We start from the raw sequence: 13,604 nt of genomic DNA, 5'->3' as shown, positions 1-13,604 counted from the left end.
TCAATCCATACTTATATTATAAATGTGAAAGTGTGTCTGTCTGTCCGTCTGTCTGTCTGTCTGCTAGCTTTTCACGGCCCATCCGTTCAACCGATTCTGACGAAATTTGGTACAGAGATAGCTTGCATCCCGGGGAAGGACATAGGCTTTTTATCCCGGTAAATCAAAGAGTTCCCGCGGGATTTTTAAAAAAAACCCAATTCCACACGCACGAAGTCGCGGGCATCAGCTAGTCTTATATTAGCTTCAATTGTCTGACTGATGGCGCAGGTAAGGTTCCAATATCTATCTACTTGCCATTTAGTTGGGCGAGCTATTGTGGTATAAGAACAGCATACTTGGGTCGACCTGATTAAACATCTTGTTTGATATCACAAGTCTCGTTGAATAGGAAGCAGTCCCCAGAGCCGACTGGCGTGAATTGGGTCTCGGACTGTATTAATAAAATGATGTGATGTTTTGTATTGGGGTAGTTTATGGGGCTAGAATTCATTATTATAGAGAATAATTGACTAAAAATGATATTGATTTATTTTAGCGTTTAAACGATGTTTATTTATTTATTTTTAACATAATTAATTATTAACGTCACGCTGTACAGACGGCGATCAATGAGACGATAAACGACAAATATTTTTCAATTTTTAGGGTTCCGTACCTCAAAAGGAAAAACGGAACCCTTATAGGATCACTTTGTTGTCTGTCTGTCTGTCAAGAAACCTACAGGGTACTTCCCGTTGACCTAGAATCATGAAATTTGGTAGGTAGGTAGATCTTATAGCTGATATTTGGGGAAAAATCTGAAAACCGTGAATTTAGGGTTCTATCACACAAATAGAATTAAATTGTGGGCATGAATTAATAATTAGTATTTTCAATTTTCGAAGTGAGTGACTATATCAAGTGGGGTGTCATATGAAAGGTCTTCACCTGTACATTCTAAAACAGATTTTTATTTATTTATATGCATCATAGTTTTTGAATTATCGTGTAAAATGTCGAAAAAATACGTCTGTAGTACGGAACCCTCATTGCGCGAGCCTGACTCGCACTTGGCCGGTTTTTTAACATAAAAATTGAAAAATAATTAAGTTATTTTAAGCTTCTTGAGTAATTTCTGCGGGAAAATGTTTTTAGCAGCATTTTAGTTATGTAAACAATAGGCGGAGACACTTTTCATAAAACAGTTCAAGACCCTATTGACGCCGGACAGGTTACAGTTTTTATTAACCTTTTCTTTTATTTAATTTATTTATAAATCGCCGTGTTCGGGTTACAGCTTTTTAAACTTTTTCTTTTTTTGCAGTCCTTCCATCCTTATGGCTTCCTTTTGGCTTTGCCGTAGTCGGGTAAAAAAACGAGCTAAGTAAAATCCTTGTTACCTATTAGACGTATCACGTAGCATTCTTTTTAACCGACTTCAAAAAAAGGAGGAGGTTCTCAATTCGTCGGAATATTTTTTTTATTTTTTTATTTTTTTTATTTTTTATGTATGTTCCCCGATTACTCGAAAACGCCTAGACCGATTTTGAAAATTCTTTTTTTGTTTGAAAGGATATACTTCAAAGTTGGTCCCATTTCAATTTGGTGAAGATCTGATGAACATCTTAGAAGATAGATACTGGAACTCCTCAACGGATAAGAGTAAATTGCTCGCGATCAGTGTAATAGCTTAGTAAACAGTAGACTTTTAACCAGTCATAGCATAATTCCATGGGGCCACTAATAATTGTGAAATAAATTTTTTTTACAAAAAACATAAGTATAGGCACGTTTTTTGGCGATAACTTTAAACCCACTTTTGCAGTTTTTTTACCAACGGTTTTTACTGATAGGTATATTATGTTGGATGGTAGCACAGTTGAATATGGTGGCTTCTTAGATTAATTCTTCTTGTATGGTTCGCTGAGACGTTGTAAAGCAAGTAAAAATTTCATGATAACCAAATCACAGTTCACGACAGTTAGGGAACTTGTGACAAAACGTCGAGGCTTCGACGTCACTGGTAGGCGCCAAAACGTCCCCATAGACTAATATCGTCGATTCAGGATCAAACCGAGAGTTCCCTGACTCTAATTCACTCTGACCAAATTAAATAAAGGTCTGTTCAGTAAAGTACTTAGGTCTACTCTTGATAACATACCTGATACAAAACATACGCACAACAAAAGATTTGTACGGCGTTGTATACAGCGATCACTTTACGTAGATTGTGGGCTGGTCGATCCTCCATGTATTTTGGCAGCCATTTTAGCACTACCATCAAGTAAAAGACCAGCAAACCGATCCCGGGCCAGGGCGTCCTCATTAACGGCCAGTTTTGTGTTCTTTCATCTGAATACAGCAAAATAAAAATATGGTAGATATTTATGAAAAGTTTATAAGTTAAATGCATCGAAAATTATTCAATTGCTTTTTGCAGACTCTTTTCAATAGAATTTGCTTTTGTAACAGGTGTTGGAACTTTACAGATACACAGGTCAAGAATGACCCATCTAAGCACCCTGTTATCTATGAAATTTACTTCGAATAAGTATCTTATTGATAGATTTGATAGTTACCCGCAATTTCTTCATTAAGATAGTAGTAGAGTTTCAACGCTCCTCGTAGAATAAGCGCCATGTTTAGGGTAAGTCACTGATATGTTACGCTTCGATTTCCACAACTGCTGTGTCTTACATGTGGGAATTTTATTCACTACGCTTTACTCACTGTAATTTAAAAGACCTCGATGCATATCGTTTTAAATAAGCTGAAAAAATTTAAATTCAGAAAAATATAGACTTTAATCAAAGCGAAAAATTATACTTATGCTAAGTATAATGAAAGATGAATATGCATGGTCTTCTTTGACAAAGTTTGAGTCGGTACGCGATCAAAAAGTGGAATAAACTGTGTCACTGGGATCAGTGTTGGGTTCGTACTGACTGATAGGAGGGATAGCTTTGTCCAATAGTTAAATACCTACTTAGTACTTAAATAAATTACCTCCAGGGCCGGCTCGGGTCAGCTTTGTCGGCGAGCAGCGGCAGTGCGAGATTCTAATTTGATGCCCGCCTGGCCCCCAATTAGCAAATGTTTTCGGGTATTTTTTTAAGTCTCCATATTATTATATACCACCCATCATAACTCAGAATTCCGATTCAGAAAAAAGATGTTTTCTCATAAAATTTAAACCTAAAAAAATAAAAATCACCACCAATCATAGGTATACCAATAAGCGCGAGCAAAGAACACATTTTTTTACTATGTATTTAGAAATGATTCTCGAATATAATTATAGGGCTTTACTAGAATAGTGAAGATCAAAAGCAAAACAACGAAATAGAAAAAAAACTACTATTGCAGTTTAAACTCAAGCGCAGTGAGCGATATTTTTTTATTTATACGGAGAAGGAGCCACAAGGAGCGAGTCTTTTTAGGTTTTGGCGCCCCTTGAAATAAATTATTCTTGTTACACGCAAATTGAAAAAGCAAGCATTATGTAGGTTTAATATTTATGCTGAATAGAAATAAATAATAACTACAGCTAGTTACAATAATTCTAGGTACTTACTTAACAAAACGCAACCGAAGCGAGTGCACTTTTTATAACATTCTAAATTCTAATTTGCGGAAAACTTGAAGGCGATAGGGGGGCACATTTTTGAGTACGTTTCGGTGCCCCCCTCGTTACGTTGCCGGTGCGGTCGTACCGATCGCACTTCACTGGGCCGGCCCTTATAACCTCATTTTAAGGGGACTAAGTTCAGTGCTTTCTTCATACAAACGTAGGAGGGAAGTTACAACAATATTCGATATTGTACGCACAACACTAAAAATTATATCGATTTATCTCGTCATTATCTAGGTTTATTGATACATAAAACATTGAAAAAAATATTGAATTAAAAGTTACGAGGCTCAAAAGATTCCTATTTTAACACTAAATTAATGACAACTTTGAGCGTAAATAAATAAGATTAGGGATATGAAAATTCTAAAACAATTTATCATTAGACGTAGTTTATTTATTCATTAGTTGAAATAACTTTACTTTGCAAACATAAACTCAGCAGTTTGTTCCCAAACATACTTTTCCTAAACCCTTTTCACGCGCTTGATTTCAGTGAAAATCATCGTGCCTCTCAACTTTCTTATACAATGTCAAGTGAAAAGCAAACATGTTACCCACGTGCGCTGCCAATTTCGGTCGAGCGTCCTGCGTCACCTTAATAATACTTAATGAATTCAAATTGCTTAAATACGTAAAGAAGCGTTATAATTCGCGACAGGTCGAGATAGCAATCGGGGTATGAGGCGGGGTGAAGCCCCCGAACGTCACTCGTGCTATGCTGCACCGGGTTAGCGCGGGGGCTGAGTGGGTGTGCAGGGCGTTCCCACCCCGATTGCCATGTTGACCTGCCGCGAACTATAGGTACCTACCTATATCTACATAATTATGTAGATCTGCCTAAAGATATTCTATCATGATGAGTTACGAAAAATCTAAATAAACAATAATTGTGTCAAACACTACCCGTATTATAAATGCGAAAGTGGGTTTGTTTGTTGGTTTGTTAGTTTGTTGGTTTGTCCTTCCATCCCGTCGGAACGGAACAACGGATCGACGTGATTTTTGCATGGATGGATATAGTTAAGTGATATAGGCTACTTGTTATCCCGGAAAATCAAAGAGTTCCCACGAGATTAAAAAAAAACTAAATCCACGCGACCGAAGTCGCGAGCATCAGCTAGTACGTTTATATTATCAACAAAATAAAACGTCCTTCCTAAAAGTTTATATAAATATAATTAGCCTTAAGAATAACAAATAGTGTTAATTTGATTTTAATTATTTAAATCAAATATAGTTTTATTTCTTAAAAGGGAATTCGGGATGTTTCTCTGCGCCAACAAAGAATGCGAAGTCACAGATGCGTCCGTTCTCAGCTCGGTCTAGTGCTGCCAACTCTTGCATTTCATTTTTAGTTAGCTCGAAGTCCCAAAGAGAGATATTCTGGAAAGTAAAAATATTTCTTAGATATTTAGTTACACAGCATAATATGTCAGCGATAATAATATAGCATTGGTTAAGGACATTAAGAAAAATAATGCCTTCCATCATGACATGAGTCAATTTATAAGTTTATCAAGTTATAAGTTTGACGTAGGTATCTGTGTGTTCGTGCATCTATCTGTAGGCATCGTAGCTCCATAACTAATGACTATATTTTTTTTGTTTGAAAGGTAGCTTGATCGAGAGTGTTCTTAGCTATAATGCAAGAAAATCTGTTCAGCCGTTTGAAGATAATCAGTTTTTTCTAGTTTTCTTAGAATAATAAGATTGAATATTACTGTCTTATTCCGAAATTATTCATAAAAAGGGTGACTATAAAATTTAGTAGGGATGCACGCAATTTTATTAGAATCCGTGGATAAATTTTTTACCTCCTTAATTCTTGAAGGGCTGGTGCTTTTCGGGATGCAAGCCACTCCATGTTGTAATAAGAATCTTAACAGCACTTGCGCTGGCGTACGAGAATGCGCTTTTGCGATTTTCAGCACCGCAGGCAACTCCAGGAGATTTGGATAGTCACGTCTGTTACAAAGACAATATGTTTAAAAAATGTAGGTTATGTTAGGCGAATAACCGAAGTACCTACCTAATAGTTCTTCATCTTTGCAAATTTTTTACCATAAAGTAAATATTAAGCACTAGCGAAATAGTGAGACAAAATCTTCCCAGTAGTTGTGTTCAAGCATGTGCAAGGGTTTATGTTTTTTTTGTTCACAGAACTAGTTAAGAAAAACCCAGTAGTTCCGTCAGGCGTCAACAGAACTGATCAGCAGAACTACTGGGAATAAAGGATTTTGTCTGCGTGGAACTACGGTTTTTAAAGATCCAATAAGTTGAGTTGAGATACAAAAGTTCCACGGAATACTGGCCTCTAAACTAAGAAAGCTTGTATCTTAAAGGCCAGTGCTTTTCCAATAGAAAATGAAACATACCCTGTCTTAGCAGCTAAGACATCAGCCAACGCCTTCGACCCCAAGGGAGAGTATGCCACGATCGGTATCCCGAGTCGATTGGCAGCGGCAATCAATTGTTTCTGTTGGCATAGGACATGGACTTCCACTTGTAAGCAAGCCGGTTTCTCCACTGAGCACAATCTGCTTAGTTGCGCCTCGTTCATATTGGACACCCCGACATGGTGGACCTGACCAGATTCCTTTAACTTGAGCAATTTCTGAAAAGTAATAATAAAGTGCTAGAAGGCATATAAAACATTACCTAACTAACTAGGTAACCGCATGTGTTATGATCTACAAATCGAAATCTCTCTCGGATCTACATTAATTGAAAAATATCATCTAACAATTTTTTTTTAGGACAAATGGGTTTTGGGATGTGATGTATTAAGAAAGAAGTAATACAGCAAAAATGATACTGTGATTTATTGTTATAAATATTAAGCTAAACGCAAACGCGTAGGTACTGTTCATGTAAAAAAATTGTAAGTAACAAATATTACTTAATTTTAATCTTATTTAATTTTAATTAACGTTTTTAATTGGTTGGATAATCGAAAAGACTGTCTAAGCTGGGTTCTGATTCAACGTTGCTACTTAGGCAATTATAGAAATACGAAAGTTGTTTACACATCAGCAATTTATCTACATCACTTTTAACCGAACTTCACCCAGACCACAAATCTTATTTGCTGGTCTGGTGAGAGCGTCAATAGGAGAGCACAAATTGCTTTCAGTCATGTTTGTTTGACTAATATTTGGAGATATGACTGAGCATGTTTCGGAACTATATTGCTTAATTATTCGAAGTACTACTACATTGTTTTTTAGTCTAAAGTTTCTGCGATTGTTAAGTTTCCTAGATTTGACTTTGTTCGTCAAATTAAAAAACTTCCGTGGTAAGACCGACGTATTTTTTTCCTTTTCTGGAAAACGTGGTCTCAAGTGTGAACTAAAATTATTTTCGGATGACGGTATTTGTGAGGTTGATCTTGTTAAACGATGAGAAGTAATCTCAAGGCTTTGTATCGAGTTCGGATTGTACAGACTGTTAAACTCGTGACGTGTCACTTCGACTCCCGATTTGGCGGTTCTTGTTCTTCTGGTGTCTTGCAAATTATCTCCTTGGTTTTCGTTTAGCCCTAAGCAACAGAAAAATATATTTGATAAAGTAAATCTATGTTTTCTTATCTTTTGCCAAGGCGTATTTTGTAGAGAAGTTTGCAATGAATTCCTGGCAGAATTTTGGGGCAAGGATTGAACTCTTATATTATTACAATCGCTATATACCTGCTTAAATATATTAGCTCCACTTTTGCCTTGTTTGGCACATTTTTGATCGATTGGTTGTCTCTTTTTATTACTATTGTTGCATCTTTGTTTAAAGTATGGTTTTGAGGAAGTTCCCTGTACGTCATGTGTAGGTTTGTTTAACTTAGAATTTTTCGTCACGCTGCTGTAGTAGGTTTGTAATTCGTTTTCATTTTTATTTGAAGTGAGCCTATCATCCATTCTATTTTTAGACCCTTTGCCTTTTCTGACATATTCGATACTTTGAACTCTTCTTGTTATTTTAGTTGGTCTTCTTTCTTTTTTCTTTTTACAACATCCACAACAGAATATAAATTTACAAAAACGACAAAATTTATCAATGCAGCGGTTTCGCCTTGGGCTCGGACGTTGACTGCGAGCACGGCTGTATTCGCATCCTCTACATTCAGCAGCTGATGATCTTAAGACGGTTGTGGTTGTTACCATGGTTGTTCAAAAATTAATTTAAAAAACCAGCTAATCTAATAGAGAGGGATGCACATTTTTTACAAGTATCTTATTGGGTACATTAAAAACAGTCGGGAACCGCCGTAATGGGAGTTTGTGATTTCATTTTGTTCTATTTCATTTTACGGTCGTTGTATAAAATTGTTTTTAAGCGATGATATGGGCACCATGCTAAATATTAATTGCCACTTCAATTTGACAGTAAAAATTATGAATGGGTTGGCATTGTCATTAATTTCTTCTTTATGTTCTATATCTGCAAGAAGTTATTTATGGACTCAGGTGATGGTGAATCATAGATTAATTATTGATCTCGGTGAATAGTGAAAGGTAAATTATGTGAGAACCTTGTGAGAACACTGCTGAATGCTTTGAAATCATATTATTTTGTATCTACTTACAGTAGAGCGTAGCGAAACCAATAATTAATCTATGACTTACAGTTTATTAATTCCGAAATTGAAACTGAAAACGCAAATTAAGTTTTTGTATGCATTTCGCATCATAGCTCTTATAATTTTTGGGTACTTTTTAAAGATTATATTTTTGTTTATGTTTCTCTGTAAGTAAATGATACTCATAAGAGATGCTTCTAAATCGAGTGGTGGAAAGTTATCAGAATTAGTATGTAGTTCGATACTTTCATAGGAATCCGTTGTATTCTGCATGTTATACGGCATATCATTAGTTTCTAATTTATCATCTCCGCCACAACAACATGGACACAATAAGTATGGCATTATTGTTCTTATCTTATATACTGTTAGCTTTGACTTGGAATTCAGGATTGAAGCTATTGAAGTTTGTGTATTCACTTGTATCGCTGTTGACTGTTCGAGGATTGGTTCTACCACTTCTAATTTATCTTGTTGCATTTTATTAGATATCTTTGAAATTGTTTCATTGGACTCGGTTGTATTTTCAGTACTGTTGCGCTTTGGTATTAGTTCTGGGGATCGATAAACCTTTGTCCACGAAAATTTATCACATTTTGTTATATTATTGCCTGTAACATTTAAGCTACTTTTGTCTTTTTTAGACGCAGTAGTTTTTGTAGTGCATTTAGGGTAACTACACGCCTTATATACAGCACCGCTGTGATAGCCTCGATTGATCTTTTTTGTTTCGCCTTCAACCAGTTCTTTAACCCTGATATTTTCCGTATCTTTTAGGAAAGATACACCCATGTTTATAGCTGTAAATATTTAGTCTTTAATGGAATTGGTTATTAGATCAACATCAACATCTATAATTTGGATTTCTGATTTGTTGATCACATCTTGACGTTGCCAAAATATTTTTTCTTGACAATCAGCTTCGTGGTGGTGACCTATCTCTATGGTGGTGACTGACTAACAATAGCGCGTAAAATTTAACTCCTCACGCCCCATTTTAACTTTTTGTGTCAAATTTCATGTCAAAAGTACGGTTCACCTTTAAAACAGTTGACCCATAGGGTTAAAATGGCGCGTGAGGAGTCATTTTTTACGGACTATAATTAATATTTCTACACATTTCTATACAATTACATTTAACTTCACAATGAACCTATAGAGAGAGAGCACCGCGTGCCAGACCTTCATTACTCCACTATAAAAATAAATAGTAACGTCTGTGGCATATACCTAAGCGGAATATTATATGAATAATGGAAACGTCACGATCCTCAGCAATGAGGAATACAATGCAAAGAGATGGTGTTACTTCAACATTGGTGCCTAGAACTACAAAGTATAAATACTAACCTTCCACACGGCTACAAGATCTGTTGAATGGTCCATCTTCATACTTCCGTCGGGGTTTTTGGGGTGGAGGTCTCCTGGCACGTGTTCGAAGGCGAACGGAACGTGTATGAGGTACATGTCAATGTAGTCCAAACCAAGGTCTCGACGCGACGCCTCGAAATATTCCTCCACTAATTCTGGTCGATTGCCTGAAATAACATAAATACAATGTTTTTGAATTTACTGTGTAGGCAATTTTTTTTATAAAAATGCGGCATTGCGATAGACGTTGAAAGACCCCCACTAGGTGAAAGGACGACATCAAGCAAGTCACAGGGAACCATAGATTCAGGCGGTGCAAGGCCGTGGCGTGTGAAAGTCCGTAAAAGAGTTCAGCAGTGCAGATCGCAATTTGCAGTCAAAAGTTTAGGCTAACCTAATAGGTACATCCAACTATATATTATATAGGACCAACTAAAACTATAACTAAAGAAATACACACACATCTACACACACGCACACGACACATTGTATGCTATTTTTCGCCCATTTGTACCGTCAGGTTGGTTTCATAATTTAGTGAAGTGATGTAGGTATAGTTTTGAAGATGAAGGACGGAACTCCTCAACGGATAACAGCAAATCAATGGCGATCAGTATAATAAAGTATGAGTCCAGGGTCTTACCTGATGGTGGCAGCTTAGTCACGACAAACAACTCCTTCCTCTTAGCAGGGTCTCCACCAATCCATCGATTGAGAGCTCGACCTAGAGCATTCTCATTTTCGTACGCGCGAGCAGAGTCGAAATGGCGATATCCAGCCTCTAATGCTGCTTCCACTGCCTTTTCGAGGACATCTGGTGGAGCCTGATAAAATAATGTTTAGGTATTGGTTAAAAAACCAACTTACATGCATGCATGAACCTTCATCCATAGAAGTACCTACCTACTTTTGCTACTTTTGCAACCTTGTTGAAATAATTTTGACAGAATTTGGACAGAATACTTAGTCTTTGAAATGCATTGTCATTTTCGGTTGAAGTCACTGAATCAGTTGAATTCAATAACAAAAGCAAAATATCTTATTGTAATTTTCATAGTTAACATTACGCAGTTCCCTCAATGACCGGGGTTTTGTCTGCTTGAAAAACTATGTCGAACTCGAAAGTTTGTTGCGAAAGTATACATAATGCGAGTAAGAAATGGTCTGAAGAAAGCTTATGTCTCGCGTCTACTTCCAAAGGACTCTCGTCATCCAGTGGTGATCACGACAAGAGTGAAACGCACTCTTGCAGCGGTATATGTTTTTGCTGTTCCGACAGTCGATACATCGATAGACCCTGCGTCATCGTCGACTCCACCACAAAACTCAACAAATCCAAATGGAAAGATTTTAAAAAGTACATAAAGAACCACATGAAGATAAAAAAAATTAAATGTGACAAAGCTAAAAGAACGAAAAAGCAAAGTGAAGAGTGCTGTGATAAAAATGATGAACAGTATCGCCCGGATGTTGTAGGTTCTCGTAAAGTGTGAAATAAATTCTTAGACTACCTTAATTAAAATTGCAAATAATTTTGTCTCATTATCATCAGCCTTTTAATGTTCTACAGGTACAATAAACGAGAGAGATATATAGTTACATATGGAGTGAGCGGGTACAGGTTGGTGGGGTAGACATAATAATATGTTCTATCTTGGAATTTCTTCCGAAACATACAGATTCTCCTCATAATGTTGCAGAAAATGAATTTGAGTTCAGTTTTCAAAGATCTCTGACCATAATTAAAGTGAAGAATCACATGCTATAAACCTAGCAGCTTTCAGTGTTTTATCTTTGAATGCTTCTTAGCTTTCTAGCTTTGAGTATTTTAGGTACCTACCTACAGAATTTACCTAAGTACCTACATGGTACCTAGCATTAGTTATCCAGCGATCAGGCACACAATTTTACGTAGATAATAATGCTATTCATACTTAATATTATAAATGCGAAAGTGTGTCTGTCTGTCTGCTAGCTTTTCACGGCCCAACAGCTTAACCGATTTTGATGAAATTTCGTACAGAGTTAGCTTACATCCCGGGCAAGGACATAGGCTACTTTTTATCCCAGAAAATTTAAGAGTTCCCACGGGATTTTTAAAAACCTTAAATCCACGCGGACGAAGTCGCGGGCATGATCTAGTCTTCTAGTGAATAATATAAATACAAAACTGGTAAAATATTATGCAGATAGGTGGTTGGTTTCACATAGAGTTACATTGTCAACTCCAACTCTGAATTATTTCTACAAGTAGGTACCTACCTGTCTACCCATGTAATTAATAGGTGTGGGAAGGTACTTATTAAATTAACTCTTGCTAGTCAGTGGCGCATAGATAATTAACTTTACTAAGTAGGTACCTTTATTTTAAGGTCTGGGAGTTTTCTCATGAGTTCATTTACCGTTCATATCTCCTTTCGGGGTCAAAATCCTGGTGACTTTTTGGGGAAGCTTTGCACAGCATCAGGATAGATAAATTGGAACCCGAAGTTTAATGAGGATGCCTATAGTTACTTCGGTAGGTACCTACTTACTTATTTCCCACATGTCATCATCGGCGTTACATCCTTTGTGGGCCCGGGCCTGGTGCAGGTTGTCTGGTCTCCATCTATCTCTATCCTATGAAATGTGCTTACATCCTCCAATTTTGCAATCCGATGTCTTTTGAATCTCGGTTCGACAAGTAGCTTATCAATTCCTAATCGGGCAATATTTAGTGATTATTCCATGTAAGAATCTTGAAAGAATTTGAATTGAATAAGTACCTACCTATTATACCTATATACGAAAGTAAAACTAAGCCAATTGGTACTAAGTAGGTACAACCCATGTACAACCGTACAAATTAATGTAGTCACATGTTATTTTATTATACCTACAGGTAAATAAACAACATAACCTGTTATTACTACAATTTATCGCATGTATCACAGAAAATGCTGTTATAAGTTACCTACTTACCCATTTACTTCAATGTGTTTGACATACCTGCCACGTTCCGAATCCAACGCGCGGCAAACGATCTCCACCCTCTAATTCAATGTATTCTGGCACCGACATCTTCTAAATTCTGTTAAGAAACCCTTTCACGTAGAATATTTTTATTACTTTATATTATTTGGAAAGAAACTGGTACACTTGCGTGATCGTGAACAACAACAATAAACTGATTGCCAGTCGCCACTGCCGGTCGGTGGAACCGTTATGTGGGAAACATAACTGCAGTAGGTACCTACTAGGTAGGTATGACAAGATAAAGCCTTGATGGTCGGAAGGCTAACATTCGACCTTATAAGTATAGTAAGAAAGTCTATAATAACAATGGTTAGGACATTTCCGCTTTTTTAACATTTTTTGTTTAATTCCCAGATGATTGGGTGTTGTAACTAATGAATTGATTGGTAGCAAAAAAAATTGTCAGTACAATTCCTACGTGCTACTCAATGCCGTTCAGCTTATAATACAATTGTAAAGTAACTAAGTACATAGGTACCTACTTACTTTATGATTTTAGAAATTGGGTAATTAGTTTCTTGTAGCTGTACCTAGGTACCTGATCGCCACCTGCTACGCCCAGACATGAATTAGTTACCTACCTAACTAAAAATCTGAACAGGATCTGTATTTTAATTTAATTTAAAACATCTTTATGACGACTGATTGACTTATCTAACAACGCACAGCTCAAACTACTGGAAGGTTCGGGCTGAAGCATACCTAAGTAGAGTAGTGTACCTAGGTAGGTACTTACCTAGTCGGTTGAAACCGCCAAATTGCAACAGGGACATTTTTCGAACTTGCTCGCACATTGTTATAATTTGTTTTCGAGTGGCATTATTTGGTTTTTAAATTGTGGTTTAAACTTTAAGGGACTGTATCTAGAGATACAATGCAGATTGTAATCCTATAATCGTAACAATTGAGTCACAATCGCCACTAGAGATGCCCGCAATAAGATAACGTTGAACTGCGGATAGCAGATGTTTACAATCTATTTTATGCTAAAACAAGCAGGTTCATCATCATCATCATCAATCGATAAACGTC

The 13,604-nt window shown here is 36.6% G+C and overlaps 2 protein-coding genes across 3 annotated transcripts in view; both read right to left on the bottom strand.

Moving 5' to 3' along the window:
* Nucleotides 1–2,917, bottom strand: part of LOC117990738 (very long chain fatty acid elongase 7-like) — a 7,945-nt gene extending 5,028 nt beyond the window's left edge. Inside the window, exons 1-3 of one of the 2 annotated variants that reach the window (XM_069504569.1) lie at nucleotides 2,785–2,910; nucleotides 2,562–2,711; nucleotides 2,144–2,334 (exon numbers count right to left, since the gene is read on the bottom strand). In XM_069504569.1, coding sequence (XP_069360670.1) covers nucleotides 2,144–2,334; nucleotides 2,562–2,622 — 252 coding nt within the window. In that variant the 5' untranslated portion in view covers nucleotides 2,623–2,711; nucleotides 2,785–2,910. Of the gene's footprint in view, nucleotides 1–2,143; nucleotides 2,335–2,561 lie in introns of both variants that reach the window. The other variant, XM_034978226.2, reaches the window with a different exon arrangement.
* A 1,856-nt stretch (nucleotides 2,918–4,773) lies between these two features.
* On the bottom strand, nucleotides 4,774–12,762 carry LOC117990734 (aldo-keto reductase family 1 member A1-like). The gene is made up of 6 exons (XM_034978219.2): nucleotides 12,546–12,762; nucleotides 10,201–10,381; nucleotides 9,537–9,724; nucleotides 5,992–6,230; nucleotides 5,431–5,581; nucleotides 4,774–4,999 (listed from the first exon to the last, which is right to left on the bottom strand). Exons 1-6 carry the CDS (start codon nucleotides 12,615–12,617, stop codon nucleotides 4,856–4,858), a joined length of 975 nt encoding a protein of 324 aa, XP_034834110.1. The 5' UTR covers nucleotides 12,618–12,762; the 3' UTR covers nucleotides 4,774–4,855.
* Between the last annotated feature and the right edge of the window lie 842 nt (nucleotides 12,763–13,604).

This window comes from Maniola hyperantus, chromosome 18 (assembly GCF_902806685.2).
Source record: "Maniola hyperantus chromosome 18, iAphHyp1.2, whole genome shotgun sequence".
NCBI classification, from domain to species: Eukaryota; Metazoa; Arthropoda; class Insecta; order Lepidoptera; family Nymphalidae; genus Maniola; species Maniola hyperantus.
This window is presented reverse-complemented; position numbering and strand designations above follow the sequence as displayed.

Bases quoted from the DNA above. Each gene is read 5' to 3' on its own strand.
- LOC117990734 (XM_034978219.2), bottom strand. From the start codon at position 12,617: ATGTCGGTGCCAGAATACATTGAATTAGAGGGTGGAGATCGTTTGCCG. The intron at 10,382-12,545 runs GTATGTCAAACA...TTATTTTATCAG, and splicing joins TTGGATTCGGAACGTGGCAG to GCTCCACCAGATGTCCTCGA. The intron at 5,582-5,991 runs GTATGTTTCATT...TCTTTGTAACAG, and splicing joins GTCTTAGCTGCTAAGACAGG to ACGTGACTATCCAAATCTCC.